The following is an 18,778-nucleotide window of genomic DNA, read 5'->3' on the forward strand; positions in this document are numbered from 1 at the left end:
TGTCAAAAAAGCAGAGCATATCTTTATTATGGACAGACCTTTCCCCATTTTTACAACCATTGAATCAATGTTTTGACCATGACAGTTTACAATCTAAGGTAATGCCAAGTAATTTAGTTTCTTCAACTTGTTGAACAGCCACACCCTTCATTACCTTATTCAGCTAAGGTCGAAAACTTAGGGAATGATTTGTACCAAATACAATGCTTTTAGTTTTAGAGATGTTCAGGACCAGTATTTTACTGGCCACCCATTCCAAAACAGACTGCAACTCTGTAAGGGTTGCAGGGATCACGGGATCCAAACTAAAAAGTTAGCTAGCCACTAAGAAATGTTCCAATATACTTTCAAAACAACAAACTTTTAAAAAACGAGCTCTCCCTCGTTCTCACCATTTGCCTCATGCAGCACGGCACATCTCCTTTGCATAGATAAAACTGTTGATTGTGGCCTGTGGAATGTTGTCCCACTCCTCTTCAATGGCTGTGCAAAGTTGCATTACATTGGCGGGAACTGGAACACGCTGTTGTACACATCGATCCAGAGCATCCTAAACACGGTCAATGGGTGACATGGCTGATGAGTATGCAGGCCTTGGAAGAACTGGGACATTTTTAGCTTCCAGGAATTGTGTACAGATCCTTGCGACATGGGGCCATGCATTATCATGCTGGAACATGAGGTGGTGGTGGCGGATGAATGGCACGACAATGGGCCTCAGGATCTTGTCACGGCTTGTTGTCATTGATAAAATGCAATTGTGTTCGTTGTCTGTAGGTTATGCCTGCCCATACCATAACCCCACCTCGACCATGGGGCACTCTTTTCACAACAATGACATTAGCAAACCGCTCACCTACACCAAGCCATACTGATGAAGTCGGAAGTTTACATACAATTAGGTTGGAGTCATTAACTCGTTTTTCAACCACTACACACATTTCTTGTTAACAAACTACAGTTTTGGCAAGTCGGTGAGGACATCTTCTTTGTGCATAACACAAGTAATTTTTCCAACAATTATTTACAGACGGATTATTTCACTTATAATTCACTGTATCACAATTCCAGTGGGTCAGAGGTTTACATACACTAAGTTGACTGTGCCTTTAAACAGCTTGGAAAATTCCAGAAAATTATGTCATGGCTTTAGAAGATTCTGATAGGCTAATTGACATCATTTGAGTCAATTGGGGGTGTACCTGTGGATTTATTTCAAGGCCTACCTTCAAACTCAGTGCCTCTTTGCTTGACATCATGGGACAATCAAAAGAAATTAGCCAAGACAAAGAAAAATTGTAGACCTCCACAAGTCTGGTTCATCCCTGGGAGCAATTTACAAACACCTGAAGGTACCACATTCATCTGTACAAACAATAGTATGCAAGTATAAACACCATGGAGCCACGCAGCCGTCACACCACTCAGGAGGGAGACACGTTCTGTCTCCTAGGGATGAACGTACTTTGGTGCGAAAAGTGCAAATCAATCCCAGAACAACAGCAAAGGACCTTGTGAAGATGCTGGAGGAAACAGGTTCAAAAGTATATATTCATAGTAAAACTAGTCTTATATCGACATAACCTGAAAGGCCGCTCAGCAAGGAAGAAGCCACTGCTCCAAAACCGCCATAAAAAAAGCCAGACTACGGTTTGCAACTGCACATGGGGACAAAGATTCTACTTTTTGGAGAAATGTCCTCTGTTCTGATTAAACAAAAATAGAACTGTTTGGCCAAAATGACCATTGTTATGTTTGAAGGAACAAGGGGAGGCTTGCAAGCCGAAGAACACCATCCCAACCATGAAGCACAGGGGTGGCGTCATCATGTTGTGGGGGTGCTTTGCTGCAGGAGGGACTAGTGCACTTCACAAAATAGATAGCATCATGAGAATTAAAAATTATGTGGATATATTGAAGCAACATCTCAAGACATCAGTCAGAAAGTTAAAGCTTGGTCGCAAATGGGTCTTCCAAATGGACAAGTACCCCAAGCACACTTCCAAAGTTGTGGCAAAATGGCTTAAGGACAACAAAGTCAAGGTGTTGGAGTGGCCATCACAAAGCCCTGACCTCAATCCTATAGAAAATGTGTGGGCAGAACTGAAAATGCATGTGCGAGCAACGAGGCCTACAAACCTGACTCAGTTACACCAGCCCTGTCAGGAGGAATGGGCCAAAATTCACCCAATTTATTGTGGGAAGCTTGTGGAAGGCTACCCGAAACATTTGACCAAAGTTAAACAATTTAAAGACAATACTACCAAATATTAATTGAGTATATGTAAACTTCTGACCCAATGGGAATGTGACGAAAGAAATGAAAGCTGAAATAATTTATCTCAACTATTATTCTGACATTTCACATTCTTAAAATAAAGTGGTGATCCTAATTGACCTAAAACAGGGAATATTTACTAGGAAATGTCAGAAATTGTGAAAAACTGAGTTTAAATGTATTTGGCTAAGGTGTATGTAAACTTCTGACTTCAACTGTACATGCTGTCTGTTATCTGCCTGGTAAAGTTTAAACCGGGATTAATCCGTGAAGTGCACATTTCTCCAGTTTGCCAGTGGCCAGCATTTGCCCACTGAAGTCAGATCAAGACCCTGGTGAGGACGACAAGCACGAAGATGAGCTTCCCTGAGACAGTTTCTGACAGTTTGTGCAGAAATTATTCGGTTGTACAAACCCACAGTTTCATCAGCTGTCTGGATGGCTGGTCTCAGACAATCACGCAGATGAAGAAGCTGGATGTGGCGGCCCTAAGCTGGTGTGGTTACATGCGGTCTGCAGTTGTGAGGCCAGTTGGACGTACTGCCAAATTTTCTAAAACTACGTTGAAGCGGCATGATGGTAGAGAAATTAACATTCAATTCTCGCAACAGCTCTGGTGGACATTTCAGCAGTCAGCATGCCAATTACACACTCTCTCAACTTGATAAATATGTGGCATTGTGTTGTGTGACAAAATGGCACATTTTAGAGTGGCCTTTTATTGTCCCCAGCACATGGTGCACCTGTGCAATGATCATGCTGTTTAATCAGCTTCTTAATAGGAGAAATGCTCACTAACAGGGATGTAAACAAATGTGATCATTTATTTCAGCTCGTGAAACATGGGACCAACACTTTACATGTTGCGTTTATATTTTTGTTCAGTGTATTTTCCACCCCTAGATCCAAGATTGTTAATTTGACTGTATTATATGAGCTCGTTTGCGCTGAGGTGGGAGAGGTGGTAATATCTGAAGTGTGTCCTTAAAAGTGCCAATTTCCAGTATGCGCCTGGTGGGGATATTTAAGAGCATCTGAAAGCTGGTCTTAGTAGTAACACGGTTGGTTATGGCATGGATTATGACGGCGGAAGCGCAGCCAGCTAGCCGTGACGCACGGTGCCCATATGCACATGGAACAGAGCTACAGTATGTGCTTTTTGTGCCTTAAACCTCGAATTTTGAATCATACATAACAAGTGTTTTTCCCCAATTTTGTTTCATTTGATTAAAAACAAAATATCCTCCCCTCTCAATGAAGGCAGTTGTTTTGTCATACCCAATGCATTCGCCAAGTAGTCAAGACTATCGATGAAGGGTTTGGCTCGTGAGACTGCTTTCAAATAAATCTTAATCACCAGAGCTTTGTTAAAATATCAAATTTGTCAGCAGCAAAACAGTGAATACATCCCGTGCAACGTCACACCTACAGGTACACCTGTAGGTTATTACAGCGCCTTTTATTATTTTGGATGTGCGTTAAAATTCCATACATGTAGGCTATATATGACGACCCATCGTGGAACGAGAGCTGAGATAATCTGGTGAAACTCATATTTAGAAACATTTAAGTTATTTTCCTGTAACAATGGCTTGTTTTCCGTTTCATTTGATTAAAAAACAAGCCCTTGTAGTAGTCTACCCTTACCCGACTATAACGAAAGCTGTTACAACAGCAATGTGTCTACTGTATTGTTCTTATCCCGGCCATGTATTGGCCAAAGAGCCTATCCATAAAACATTTCTAAAATGTCAACTTGTGACTTTTGCCAATATTCACAATTCACATAGGCCTACCTGCAGTGCATAGCATACTCCATACGGCTTGTATCCATTCCCATTTCCAAAGACCAGCTCTTGTCCAGTTACCAAAGACGCGCTCCTCCAAACACAGGCTATTCAACATTTTCAGTACTATAGCGCTGTATCAACAGTAGGCCAAGGCTATATCTTGTTTATTGAGAACATGCCTCACACATACAATACAATTTACGGGAGCCTAGTATTTTTTATTTGAGGATAAGTGCGATGCATAAAGGCCTATACGCATTTCAGCTAATTACAATAATGTTGACTGTCAACACTCCAAAGATATTGAGCAAACAGTGGATTTTTTAAATACTGTTGCCTATGCTATTTAATAAACTGTAGTATCAATCCACAATGGACTAGGAGAATATTCTGTGCCCCTAACCGAAATTGGAGTTGATGACAACGCAATAATATACAGAATTTGAGGAAAAATGCATGAGGTATTAAGCCATGGAAGGCCTTGATTGGCCAAGCCCTCATCACACCTAAAACTTGTTTATTCATCAAAACCCAGCCACTTCTGCCAACTATTTTGTTCATAATAACTGCTGTGAAAATAGCAAACATATTTCTGACACACCCCTAGACCTATAGCACTATGCCAGCACTTAGATTTGCCATTTGCATTAGGTTTGTTAAAGTAAAACCCTTAGTGTTGTCTCAAACATGAACTAGTCTTGTGATTGGGCACACCTCTTTGACCTGTGTGCCCTGAGTTAGTCCAAAAAACGTTACTGTTGACATGCAAAACATTTTGGGACTGTATTAACAGTGGACTAATTAAAAAGTTTAAAAAATAAAATAAAAAAATAGTTTTTCAGTGGATTTTTCCTTTAAGGCCAGATTTCAATCTTAAGCATTACAGCCTGCTTGACGTTTAAGGGATGATTCCAATTGAGCTCACATCTGCAGCGTTTACCTTCAATGAGATATCTGTAAACGTGATTGCTTTGATCTTTCCATGACAGACTGACCAGGTAAATCCAGGTGAAAGCTATGATCCCTTATTGATGTCACTTGTTAAATCCACTTCAAATCAGTGGAGATGAAGGGGAGGAGACCAGTTAAAGAAGGATTTTAAGCCTTGAGACAATAGAGACATGGATTGTGTATGTGTGCCATTCAGAGGGTGAATTGGCAAGACAAAAGATTTAAGTTTGTTTAAACGGGGTATGGTAATAGGTGCCAGGTGCACTGGTTTGTGTCAAGAACTGCAACGCTGCTGGGTTTTTCATGCTCAACAGTTTCCCGTATGTATCAAGAATGGTCCACCACCCAAAGGACATCCAGCTAACTTGACACAACTGTGTGAAGCATTGGAGTCAACATGGGCCATCATCCCTGTGGAACGCTTTCGACACCTTGTAGAGTCCATGCCCAGACAAACTGAGGCTGTTCTGAGTGCAAAAGGGGGGGTGCAACTCAATATTAGGAAGGTGTTCCTAATGTTTGGTATACTCTGTGTATATTTAAATGCAACTACGGTGTGAAATTCTCTACTTTTTTCATCCAGCACGTGTTTAAAAACCACACATGAAAATGTGCACAAACGGGCCCTTAAACGTTTCTATCATTTCAACAGTTTTTACAGAGAAATGTTCACATATTAACACGACATTAAATGAAACGTAAATGAAGGGGTTGAGAATGTCAATAGCTTGAGCCAAGTCATGTCTACTACATTTATAAAGGACGTTACGCTGCTTGCTTAGCGAGTACCGCTTCCCCTTGATCGACTCATATCGAGACTTCCAACTCAGGACCTCTGCCCTGCAAACACACGTGACCTCCCTCCTGAAGTGTTCAAACCCGTCACACTATTGAAAAGGCCTTTTCCAATGGCGCAAGGAGTGAAACCTCAGGTTAAGGAGTGAGTTTTACAGTTCTCCCATTTGCTACACATGGACAGATAATCAAAGGGTGCATCTCAATAGTTTGAAGCCATCCCTACTATAGCTTCTGCCAATGGGTACTTTATGATAGGGAAGGACTAGAAAAGCAAACAAGCTTGAGCTACCATTATATTACCAATACCCAGGTGATGCAAATATGGCTGGCATAGAATCAGGCGATGGTACTGTATCAGAGTCTCACAATGCTTTAGGGTTGGGACGGTAATGGCCAAGCGTTCCATCTACAGCTTTGTTCAGTACAGTCATGTTGAAAGGGAATCAAAAGAGTACCAACAAATGGTAGCTAAGGGCTAGGATTCAGTCATTGTCTTTCAACAGGTGGCGCCACTCCTACTTCTTCGACTGTTAGTCCCTCTACCGATCAGTGCAAACAAAAGTTACGCTATCTGATGTAAGACAATGGGGTTCCGTTTGAAACAACCACAGCCTAGGCGCATAATCACTGTATTTCAGAAAGTATTGAATTTAGTAATATATGGCCCTGCTTTTTTCCCCACTAGGTTGTATATTGTTTATACCTATCCAATGCTTTCAGATCTACAAGTGCCTGGGGGTTAGGGGTTAGGCATTGTTAAATTGAAGCCTGGGCCTTGGTGCACCATACATGCCCACTGCCCCGCCCTCTGTTGTGGCAAGGGTGTGAACTGTGAAGCTTAGTCAGATTTGGGACTGGTTAGCCAGGGTTTTTGTCCCCCTTCAGTCGGCGGACGAGCTTCTCGCTGCTCCGTCGGATGGAGGCGCGCAGCTTACTGAAGGAGCTGCTTCTCTTCAGGGAGCCACGGTCATCCTACGGGGAGAGATAGCAAGGGAGGGTTACACACACATGCTCACCCTCCTGTATGCATGCAACTGCTCATATACATGTATGTATGCACATGCTCACACACCACACACACATGCTCGTACAGACACAAACACACACACACCAGTGGGGGCTGCTGAGGGGAGGACGGCTCATAATAATGGCTGAAACGGAGCGAATGGAATGGCATCAAACCATGTGTTTGATGTACTTGATACCATTCCACTCCAGCCGTTACCACGAGCCCGTCCTCCCCAATTAAGGTGCCACCAACCTCCTGTGGCACATACACACATAGGCCCAATTGTCTGTATACATGTACATATACACTCATGCACACTCTGGGTAGGGCTATACAGTCACACTGTAGGCAATCAACTGCAGCACATACTTTCATAGACTAAGCGTTTACACAGGCTGCCCAATTCTGACATTTTTTCCACAAATTGGTCTTTTGACCAATCACATCAGATTTTTTCACATCAGATCTTTTTCACAACTGATCAAAAAAACAATTAGTGAAAAACAGATCAGAATTTCGCTGCCTTTGTAAACACAGCCTAAGCAGGACGATCTGGATTTAAACCAAATAGCAAAATTAGAGCAGTTGAAGGGAAAGCAGCTCATAGTAAAGCTGCTTTCATAGTAGAGCTGCTAAATGAATGGGTTTGATACTGTTATATTAATTCTGTTCCAGCCATTTCAATGAGTCCGTCCCCCGATTTTAAAGTGACACAGCAAGCCACCGCTGTATTCACTGACATTTTCGACCTCTACCTGACTGAGTCTGTAATACCTACACTACCGTTCAAAAGTTTGGGGTCACTTAGAAATGTCCTTGTTTTTGAAAGAAAAGCAAATTTTTTGTCCATTAAAATAACATAAAATTGATCAGAAATACAGTGTAGACATTGTTAATGTTGTAAATGACTATTGTAGCTGGAAACGGCTGATTTTTAATAGAATATCTACATAGGCGTACAGAGGCACATTATCAGCAACCATCACTCCTGTGTTCCAATGGCACGTTGTGTTAGCTAATCCAAGTTTATAATTTTAAAAGGCTAATTGATCATTAGAAAACCCTTTGCAAATATGTTAGCACAGCTGAAAACTGTTTTGCTGATTAAAGAAGCAATAAAACTGGCCTTCTTTAGACTAGTTGAGTATCTGGAGCATCAGCATTTGTGGGTTTGATTACAGGTTAAAAATGGCCAGAAACAAATAACTTTATTCTGAAACTGGTCAGTCTATTCTTGTTCTGAGAAATGAAGGCTATTCCATGCGAGAAATTGCCAAGGAACTGAAGATCTCGTACAACGCTGTGTACTACTCCCTTCACAGAACAGCGCAAACTGGCTCTAATAGAAAGAGGAGTAAGAAGAGGCCCCAGTGTACAACTGAGCAAGAGGACAAGTACATTAGAGTGTCTAGTTTGATAAACAGACACCTCACAAGTCCTCAACTGGCAGCTTCATTAAATAGTATCCGAAAAACACCAGTCTCAACGTCAACAGTAAAGAGGCGACTCCGGGATGCTGGACTTCTAGGCAGAGTTGCATAGAAAAAGCCATATCTCAGACTGGCCAATAAAAATAAAAATTTAAGATGGGCAAAAGAACACAGACACTGAACAGAGGAACAGCTCATTGTAATAAATGGCTGGAATAGATTGAATGGAATGGTATCAAACACGTGTTTGATGTGTTTGATACCAATCCATTTATTCCATTCTAGCCATTACTATAAGCTAGCTGCCTTTCCTCACCACGAAAAAACTTGACTCAAGTTGAACTTTTGACGGACAGAAACGGACAATGATGAATGCATATATACAATTTCATCCTTGCTCATGAGTCTCTGTAGCCGTAGCCTGAGCGATAGAGAATTGTGCTCTTCCTCACCCCATTCCATTCCAGACTGAGGCTGACCTCCTCTCCCCCGTGTAGGCCACTGTCGTACTTCACTGTGATCACCTCAGAGGTCAGGCTCTCACTACTGCTGCATTGGTTCTCCATGGCCGTGCTGTTGCTGGAGGCCTCGGCAGCTAGAACACACCGCTTCTGGCTCTATACACACACAGACGCACACACAGATGAACCCATGATTGCATGAGCGGGCCTAAATGCAAAAGCATGCATATACACGAATGCATAAACACACACACATCACATGAACACATACAACATGGAAACACACAGCAATACTACTAAGTGTGGGAGGATAAACACATCCTGGCCATTCCCTGGCCAGGTATTTCCTAAACCTTTACATTTCATTGGTATTAATAAGTCACTTGCGGGTGAACTCCTTTCCTACTTGTAAGTGGTTACGGTTGTATGTATATGATCATTCCTCACAATCAAATGCCGACTGCATTATCTCCCAAGAGAACTCTCCTCCGTTATTGTCACAGCGTGCATATCGCCCCATAAGTGGATACCAAGATGGCCATCAAGAAACTTCACTGGACTTTATGCAAACTGGAAACCATATATCCTGATGCTGCATTTATTGTAGCTGGGGATTTTAACAAAGGTTATTTGAGAACAAGACTACCTACATTCGATCAGCATATCTATTGCAGTACATGAGCGAGTAACATGCTCGACCATTGCTACTCTAACTTCTGCAATGCATACAAGGCCCTCCCCCACCCTCCTTTTGGCAAATCTAACCATGATTCCATCTTGTTGCTCCCCTCCTATAGGCAGAAACTAAAACAGGAAGTGCCCGTGCTTAGGTCTATTGAACGCTGGTCTGACCAATCGGATTCCACGCTTCAAGATTGCTTTGGTCACGTGGACTGGGATATGTTCCGGGTAGCCTCAGATAAATAACAACATTGACTTATATGCTAACTCGGTGAGCGAGTTTATAAGGAAGGGTATAGGAGATGTTGTACCCACTGTGACTATTAAAACCTTCCTTAACCAGAAACCGTGAATTGATAGCAGCATTCACGCAAAACTGAAATCACGTACCACCGCATTTAATCATGGGAAGGCAACACGGAATATGGTCGAATACAAACAGTGTAGTTATTCCCTCCAGATTACAAAAAGAAAACCAGCCCTGTCGCGGACATCGATGTCTTGCTTCCAGACAAATTAAACAACTTCTTTGCGTGCTTTAATGACAATACAGTGCCACCGACGCGAACCGCTACCAAAGACAGGAACAATGGAGGCCAAGATAACTGAACTAAATGACCATCGCCCGTCACACTCACTTCTGTCATCATGAAGTGCTTTGAGAGACTAGTCAAGGATCATATCAACTCACCTGTCACCCTAGACCCACTTAAATTTGCTTACCGACCCAATAGGTCCACAGACGATGCAATCGCCATCACACTGCACACTGCCCTATCTCATCTGGACAAGAGGAATACCTATGTAAGATTGCTGTCCATTGACTACAGCTCAGCATTCAACACCATAGTACCCTCCAAACTCATCATTAAGCTTGAGTCCCTGGGTCTTGACCCCGCCCGGTGCAACTGGATCCTGGACTTCCCGACGGGTCGCCCCCAGGTGGTGAAGGTAGGAAATAACATCTCCACTCCGTTGGAAACAACATCTCCACAAGGGTGCGTTCTCAGCCCCCTCCTGTACTCCCTGTTCACCCACGACTGGCCATGGCCATGCATGGCCATGCACGCCTCCAACTCAATCATCAAGTTTGCAGACGACACAACAGTGGTAGGCTTGATTACCAACAACGATGAGACAGGAAGGCAAAATTATCATCAAGGACAATAACCAAGCGAACCACGGCCTGTTCGTCCCGCTTCCATCCAAAAGGCGATGTCAGTACAGGTGCATCAAGGCTGGGACAGAGAGATTGAAAAACAGCTTCTCTCTCAAGGCCATCAGATTGTTAAACAGCCACCACTAGCACAGAGAGGCTGCTGCCTACCTTCAGACTTGATATCATTGTCCAGTTTAATAAATGGAACACTAGTCACTTTAATAATGCCACTTTAAGAATGTTTACATATCTCGCATTACTTATCTCATATGTATATACTGTATACTACACTATCTATTGCATCTTAGCCGCTCTGTCACTGCTCATCCATATATTTGATATTTATATATTCTTATCCCATTCCTTTACTAGATTGTGTGTATTAGGTTTTGTTGTGAAATTTGTTAGATATTAGGTTTTGTTGTGGAATTGTTAGATATTACCTGTTAGATACTGCTGCACTGTCGGATCTAGAAGCATAAGCATTTCGCTACACTCGCAATAACATCTGCTAACCATGTGTATGTGACCAAAACAATTTGATTTGATCTATATAGGAATTTCATTATGAACAATACATTCATGTGGACCCTACTATAACTGAACACCTGCCTTTTTTTCCCTTCCTAAAAATGAAATAAAAACTGTAAAAAATAAATAAAACAAATAATAATAAAAGTTAAATAAAACAATTATATTAAGTTAAATAAAATATATATATTTTTAAATGCAGACCGGACCCACTTGTTTAGGGGTGTGAATGGCTGCCGCCTCCACTGTCTCTGCTGCCTTCAGTTTGCCCTGTCGCCTGTAGAGAGCTCCCAAGTTCCTCAGGGTGCTGGTAATGGTGGCACTGCACGGGGTCAAAGGTCAGGGTTTGTGTAAGCCAGGTAATATTCATTAGTGTACACCGTAGCAAAACCTTTTGCAACAGAAAACTAAAACAAGTCTTTCTTGTTGGACAATTTCAGATATTCCTTCCCCGTTTCGGCCTGTTTTCTTTCATTTCATGCCTAATACGGCCCAGCCTTAGGCACAGATCTAGGATCAGCTTTCCCGCACCAAATCCTTACCTTAACCATAAGGAGGGAGAATGAGAAACTGACCTTACATCAGTGACTCAAGGGACAAATTCAACATACTCAGTCAGAAAACTACTGGGTAGATGGTGAATCTTTTAAAAAAAAATTTACTAGGCAAGTCAGTTAAGAACAAATTCTTATTTACAATGACGGTCTACCAAAAAGCCTCCTGCGGGGACGAGAGCTGGGATTAAAAATAAATTTAATAAAAAAATAGGACTAAACACACATCACGACAAGAGAGACAACACTACATAAAGAGAGACCTAAGACAACAATATAGCATGGCAGCAACACATGACAACACAACATGACAACATGGTAGCAACACAACATGGCAGCAGCACAACATGGTAGCAGCACAAAACAGGGTTTCTTGGGCACAGACAACAACACAAAGGCAAGAAGGTAGAGACAAAAATACGATCTAGGATCGGCTTCTTGGTAAAGTTGTCTCTAGATGCTGATCTTGAGTCAGTTTAGTATTTTCCCCACTAATGGTTAAGGTTGGTATTAGGGGAGGGGAAGCTGATCCTAGAGCTGTACCTAGTGGAAACGTCACCCGGAGCATGGAGATGACTGACCTGTCCACTTTGCGAGTTCTGTCCCAGCTGCCTTGATCTCCTATAGACAGACCTTCTCTCTGTCTGCCCTGAGGAGCACACTTTTAAACATGGTCAACAGGAGAATGGTGAACAATGGCTCAGTTGGTTGGAGCATTGGTTGCTGTGCAGGTTATAGTCCAGTGTGGGAAGATTGTTTACTATGTTGTAGTAGGTGAAATAAGATTTGATCAAATATGAGGGCCTGAGTTTGCTCACCTGTTCCTCCCTCTCCTCTGCCTGCATCCAGATGGACTTGACCTCCCCTGTATCGACAGATACATACACAGACAGACAGACAAGTTAACTGGTGTAATGGAACCAATAGAATAGCCCCAAAAGTGCAAACGCACCCATCCAGCATGCAGGCTAAGCGAAACACAGCACACCTCAAGGATTTGAAAGAGTTAAAGTACTATTTCAACCCAGGTATGGCTGGGAACTAGAGGCATTTTCCATTCTGTTTTCACAATAAAACTTGAATGGAAGTTGTAAATGATGGGTCCTTACCATTTGTATAGCCACTGGCCTTCTCGTGGGCATGGGTTAGGATCTCTTTGTACAGCACTTCTGCTTGTTTAAACTTCCCCTGCTTTAGGTAACAGGAGGCCTAAGAGAGGAAGGGAGATACTTTTGTATATATAGTGTATGTGGACACCTCTTCAAATTAGTGAATTCGGCTATTTCAGCCACACCTGTTGCTGACAGGTGTATAAAATCGAGCACACAGCCATGAAATCTCCATAGACAAACATTGGCAGTGGAATGGCTCTACTGACGAGCTCAGTGACTTTCAACGTGGCATCGTCAGAGGATGCCACCTTTCCAACAAGTCAGTTCGTCAAATTTCTTCTCTGCTAGAGCTGCCCTGGTCAACTGTAAGTGCTGTTATTGTGAAGTGGAAACATGAGGAGCAACAACAGCTCAGCCGTGAAGTGGTAGGCCACACAAACTCACAGAATGGGACCACTGAGTGCTGAAGAGCGCAGCGCATAGAAATCGTCTGTCCTCAGTTGCAACATACTGAGTTCCAAATTTGCATTTGGAAGCAATGTCACCACAATAACTGTTTCTTTAGGAGCTTCATGAAGTGTGTTTCCGTGGCTGAGCAGCTGCATAGAAGCCTAAGATCACCATGCACAATGCCAAGTGTCAGCTGGAGTGGTGTAGAGCTCGTCGCCATTGGACTCTGGAGCAGTGGAAAAGCGTTTTCTGGTTTGGGCTAGTGATCTAGTGAAGGGAAATCTTAATGGTACAGCATACAATGAAATTCTAGACGATTCTGTGCTTCCAACTTTGTGGCAACAGTTTGGGGAAGGCCCTTTCCTGTTTCAGCATGACAATGCCCCCATGCACAAAGCTAGGTCCATGCAGAAATGGTTTGTCGAGATCAGTGAGGAAGAACTTCACTGGCCTGCACAGAGCCCTGACCTCAACCCCATCGAACACCTTTGGGATGAATTGGAATGCCGACTGCGAGCCAAGCATAATCGCCCAACATCAGTGCCCGACCTCACTAATGGTATTGTGGCTGAATGGAAGAAAGTCCCCGTAGTAATGTTCCAACATCTAGTGGAAAGCCTTCCCAGAAGGGTGCAGGCTGTTATAGCAGCAAAAGAGGGACCAACTCCATCTAAATGCCCATGATTTTGGAATGAGATGTTCGACGAGCAGGTGTCCACATACCTTTGGTCATGTAGTGTATCATTAAGACATCATGAGTGGAAATAACGACATTCCAAACATATGACAAGGAAACAAATTCTATACAAAATACTTCATTTTTTACGTCAATCAAATCAATCAATCAAATGTATTTTATACGGCCCTTTTTACATCGGCAATTGTCACAAAGTGCTTTACAGATACCTATTTGTTATGTTCCTGTGAATTTATCAACAGACTATTGACTTGACAGTGATGTACCTGTCAATGAGAGGCTCTATAAAATACAGGTCAGTTGAATTACTAGAACCTTCATTTAGGCACAATCCATAAACACCCATTAGCCCCTATCCTCTAGGCACATCTATAGATCTGAAAGGGATGGATACTGTAGATGAAAGCAATACGGCTGATCTCTGATTGGCAATGTGGACATCCACCATGTGGCTTATTATACTAATCCAATCCTTTCACATCTGCACAATGTCCAAGGAGGTAGAGGCTAGGGGTTGTTTCTGGAAACGACCATGGTCTTTCAAAACGGAGTACTAGCCCAGGCACCAGGCAGATTCAGTGAGCTGCTCTGTTTGGGACTAGATGCTAGTGTCCCGGTATTTTCCTTCCATCTTTCCAGCACACTTCTATCAACTGTGGCGGCTGCTTAACCAAGCCAGACCATTAAACTCAGCTCAGCTCAGTAGTGTGGAAAGGGTACCAGTCTCTCACCAGCTTGTTCTTGGTTTTAGCCATGTTGGGGTCGTCGGGGCTAAGCCTGGTCTGGTAGATGTCCAGGGCCCGTTGGTAGTGCTGCTCCACCTCTCCATACTTCCCCTGGTTCTGGCACAGCAAGGCCAGGTTGTTCAGCTGCTTGGCCACGTCAGGATGCTCCTTACCCAGTATCTAAATCAACAGGGGTTAGGAGTTTAGGGTAGGATGAGGTATTTAGATAAACGCAGACACACAGTTTACATAGACATTTTAGTCATTTAGGAGACAATATCCAGAGACTTACAGTTAGTGCATTCATCTTAAGATAGCTAGGTGGGACAACCAAATATTTCAGCCATAGAAAGTACATAAAGTACATTACATTTCCTGAATAAACTTGAGAGCAGGTCAGTGCTAGCAGAAAACAATTATACATTGAGTGTACAAAACATTAGGAACTGCTCTTTTCATGACATAGACTGACGTGGTGAATCCAGGTGAACGCTATGATCCCTTATTGATGTCACCTGTTAAATCCATGTTCTATTATTATTTTTACGCACGCACGCACGCACGCACGCACGCACGCACGCACGCACGCACGCACGCACGCACGCACGCACGCACACACACACACACACACACACACACACACACACACACACACACACACACACACACACACACACACACACACCCCTCGTGACCCACCTTCTCCCTAATCTCCAGCGCTCGTTTACACAGTGGCTCGGCGTCTTTGAACCTCCCACTCTTCCCATAAAGCACAGCCAGGTTGTTGAGTGTAGCGGCCACCTGAGAGGAGGGTAGGGGACATTAGCCACAGGGTCAGTGACACTCACACAGCCGCTAGGTCAATGACAGCTACACTGACTAGTAGCTGTCAGCCTTAGGATTGGAAGGGGAAGCAGGTATGGGAGCAACACAACAGTGGGGTCAGGGACAAACAAACACAAACACAAAGTGATGGCCAAACACACACATAGACACAAAGTGATGGTCATACACACACCGCCGGGTGGTCCCTGCCAAGGGTCCTCTCCCGTACTGCCAGCGAGTCGTTGAGAAGGTTTGCTGCCTCTTTGCACTTATTCTGGTCCCTGGAAGGAGAGGGGTGGAGGGCCTGGTTACTAGGGTACCGCCACGGCAACCTCAGGGTAAAACCAGGGTTAGGGTTGCCAGAGCTTGGCTGTTTTCAACAACAACAATGTGAGAAGAGTAACTGACTATTTATCATGTTAAACCCGAATGCTTTCACTGTCAAACATAAGGCTGGGATTGGGCTGCAGGGTTGGTGGATCGTGCTTTGAATGAAATGGTGTGGCTGGCAGGTAGGATTTACACACTAAATCATACAGACAGAAGAAAAAACAAACATTTGGGCCTGGCAGCTATTCCAAAAAGGCGGAGCCTATGTCCTTATAAACTTCCTGCATCATAATGTGCTTCAACATTGAAATTTGACACCTGATATTTTTACTCTATTGGCATCCACTGCTTCTTTGAAATTTAGAACCTGCTAGCCCATTGCCCTTTATGGGAAAGCTAGGTGCCCCCTACATGAGGAATGCACAAAAGTGGATCAATTACTTAGCTCATGTCAGCTGTTGTCTATTCTAAAGTAACATAATCCTAAATCGATGGTACCATAACGTTGACCAATTAGTTTTGGAAAAAATATGAAAATATTGATATTCATATTTAGTCATATATGACTGGAAGACCATAAGAGCACTCATTGAAAGGCTACATAACTTCAATGTAGTAAAGACAATAGGCCTATGCTGTCATCACTATAATATGTTTTATGTTCTCTGATCAGATTCTTTCCATTACAAACACTATCCCGTCTTACTCTTATCAAACTGGTGGAACAATATCTGATCGGAGAACATAACTGAATATAAAGCAGGATCGTTCCTGTGGTCCGTCATCATCTTCTCCAGCATCCCGCGGGGCTCACCTGTAGACCAGGGCCAGAATGTTAAGCATGGTGGCCACGTCTGGGTGCTCGTGCCCGGAGGTCTTCTCCAGGTCCTCCAGGGCCTGTTTGCAGAGAGGCACGGCCACCTCGTAGCGGCCCTGCGAGGCGTACTGGATCACCAGGTTGTGGAGCGTACGCAGACGGCCTGGAATCTCGTAGCCACCCTGGTTGGCGGCAGCCATCGCCACATTGCTACTGTGCTGCTGAACTGAAGGGAATATGGAGTCTACCTTATTTAATGACATAAAAACTGTGACATTATCGCTACCGCTAGTTTACTAGCTAGTAATACTTGCTTGCTAGCTGCTAGCTTCTAATACATGCAACAAATCATTTGTGCCACTGACAAAATAATACCACCAACACCATTACAACAATTAGTAATTGTACTATTGTCGTTAGGGGAATAAAAGTTTATTTTGTTTTTATTTTGTGACCATCATTGCCGTTACTGTTAGTGTTTCACTGTGCCAGAGAATGTTTGAAAGCTACATAGTAGGCCATTCTGATACTGCAGACGATTCTAGATTAGATTACGGTAATAATCCCGGTCTCTAATCCCCTGACCACCCAGTACTTACTGCCATGGCCCTGGTTCTCCTCTTCGTCATTGCGGAAGAGGTCATCCAGTGTCTCCTTGCTGGAATCCATCTCTTCCTGGTGAGTAAAGCTAGGGTTGTATTATCACTAACGTTAAGGCACACACAGCTAACAAGAATTGTTCCTAGAACATGAGGTTAAGTTCCCACTCCTGTCTGACTGAAAAGAAAGCCCAATAAAACTTTGAGAACATATCAGGTGATTCATGTTCTGGATACATTGACAATGTGGAAGAAAAACGTCCCTGTTCATGTCAGCACCATGCAATTTTTGGACTGTCCTGGAATGGTTTTGCGAGAAAATAAGTTGTTAGAGATGCTAGAATGCTATCTGTAACATTGATTAATTGTTCTGGGAACCAAAAGTTGTTGGCTTGGCATACATTCACACATTCTGTGGCACTGTTGAACCCATGCTTGTCTCTAAAAGTCTCCTCTTTAGTACCTTGACATTAACTCTGGCTTCTTTTGTACCTTCTGTTATAGCATGGATCCCACTGCTGCCACCAAAAACCATTAATCATATTGTCTGACCTGCATTTGAGTATAAAGTTCTCAAACATGATCTAGGAAATGTTGCTGTCTGCAGGGACTTAAATCCCAATGGCTCCCGAGTGGCGCAGCAGTCTAAGGCACTGCATCTCAGTGCAAGAGGTGTCACTGCAATCCCTGGTTCAAATCCAGGCTGTATCACATCCGGCTGTGATTGGGAGTCCCAGAGGTGTGTTATCTGGGTTTGGCCTGAGTAGGCTGTCATTGTAAATAATAATTTGTTCTTAACTGACTTGCCTAGTTAAATAAAGGTTCATATTTTTTTTAATGAATGCTGAGAGAGCAAGTTTATACTAGTCTAGCAATATACATATTTCTTTTTTACAATTCCTGATGGCTAAATGGGGTGGATTAATGCCTGTAAGTTTGTTTTTGATCTGATAAAATGTATTTATGTTTTACTTGAAATCAGTTGAAAATCTCGAAATAAACTATGATGAAAAAAAAGAGTATCCTAAAGTGGTGCTGTGGCGGTGACTATTGACTCACGGGGGACGAAAGGTCATCGCCGTCGTCGTCATATCGCCGGAGGCAGCTCATGAACTCCAGGTGCTTCCTCTCCTCCTCCAGCTGCGCCACACTCTGCTCGCTCTCCTGCAGCCTCCACTGTGCCCCCGCCAGCTCGTCCCGCAGCCACTGGTTTTCCTGGCACAGCTGCCTCACCTGAGCACGCAGCTTCTGCTTCTCCGCCTCCACCATGCTAAGGTGGGCCGACAGGGCCAGCAAGACCTGGAGAAGGGGAGGTAGGAAAATAATTATTGGAAAAGACAATATGGCCGCCAGTCCACCCATCACACTTGCTTTGGAATGTCCGTTCTCGTAATTATATTTCTATGGGTGAAAACCCAGATAGGCCTTTAACCTGAAACTGCATAGGTTTTTCTCAGGGTGCCATGTCTTGCCTCATGGTTTGTTCAAGACAACTGGGAAATCAGAAAAATAAGAGGTCAAATCATGAGTCAGGGATCTTTAGGTCGGAAAGTCGGAGCTCTAGAAAGAGGCCTGAGTTCC

General features: G+C 43.3%; 1 protein-coding gene across 5 annotated transcripts in view; it reads right to left on the minus strand.

Moving 5' to 3' along the window:
- Positions 1-4,216: 4,216 nt before the first annotated feature.
- Positions 4,217-18,778, minus strand: part of LOC129817333 (kinesin light chain 1-like) — a 30,851-nt gene continuing 16,289 nt past the window's right edge. For 2 of the 5 annotated variants that reach the window (XM_055872458.1, XM_055872462.1), the window contains 12 exons: positions 18,257-18,496; positions 17,198-17,273; positions 16,596-16,842; positions 15,645-15,732; positions 15,326-15,427; positions 14,633-14,806; positions 12,752-12,851; positions 12,461-12,507; positions 12,224-12,303; positions 11,302-11,410; positions 8,709-8,873; positions 4,217-6,789 (listed from right to left, as the gene is read on the minus strand). In XM_055872458.1, the coding sequence (XP_055728433.1) occupies positions 6,676-6,789; positions 8,709-8,873; positions 11,302-11,410; positions 12,224-12,303; positions 12,461-12,507; positions 12,752-12,851; positions 14,633-14,806; positions 15,326-15,427; positions 15,645-15,732; positions 16,596-16,842; positions 17,198-17,273; positions 18,257-18,496 (1,542 nt within the window). In that variant the 3' untranslated portion in view covers positions 4,217-6,675. The remainder of the gene's footprint in view (positions 6,790-8,708; positions 8,874-11,301; positions 11,411-12,223; positions 12,304-12,460; positions 12,508-12,751; positions 12,852-14,632; positions 14,807-15,325; positions 15,428-15,644; positions 15,733-16,595; positions 16,843-17,197; positions 17,274-18,256; positions 18,497-18,778) is intronic. The other 3 variants (XM_055872459.1, XM_055872461.1, XM_055872460.1) reach the window with 3 other exon arrangements.

The sequence above is a fragment of the Salvelinus fontinalis genome, chromosome 20 (genome assembly GCF_029448725.1).
Source record: "Salvelinus fontinalis isolate EN_2023a chromosome 20, ASM2944872v1, whole genome shotgun sequence".
NCBI classification, from domain to species: domain Eukaryota; kingdom Metazoa; phylum Chordata; class Actinopteri; order Salmoniformes; family Salmonidae; genus Salvelinus; species Salvelinus fontinalis.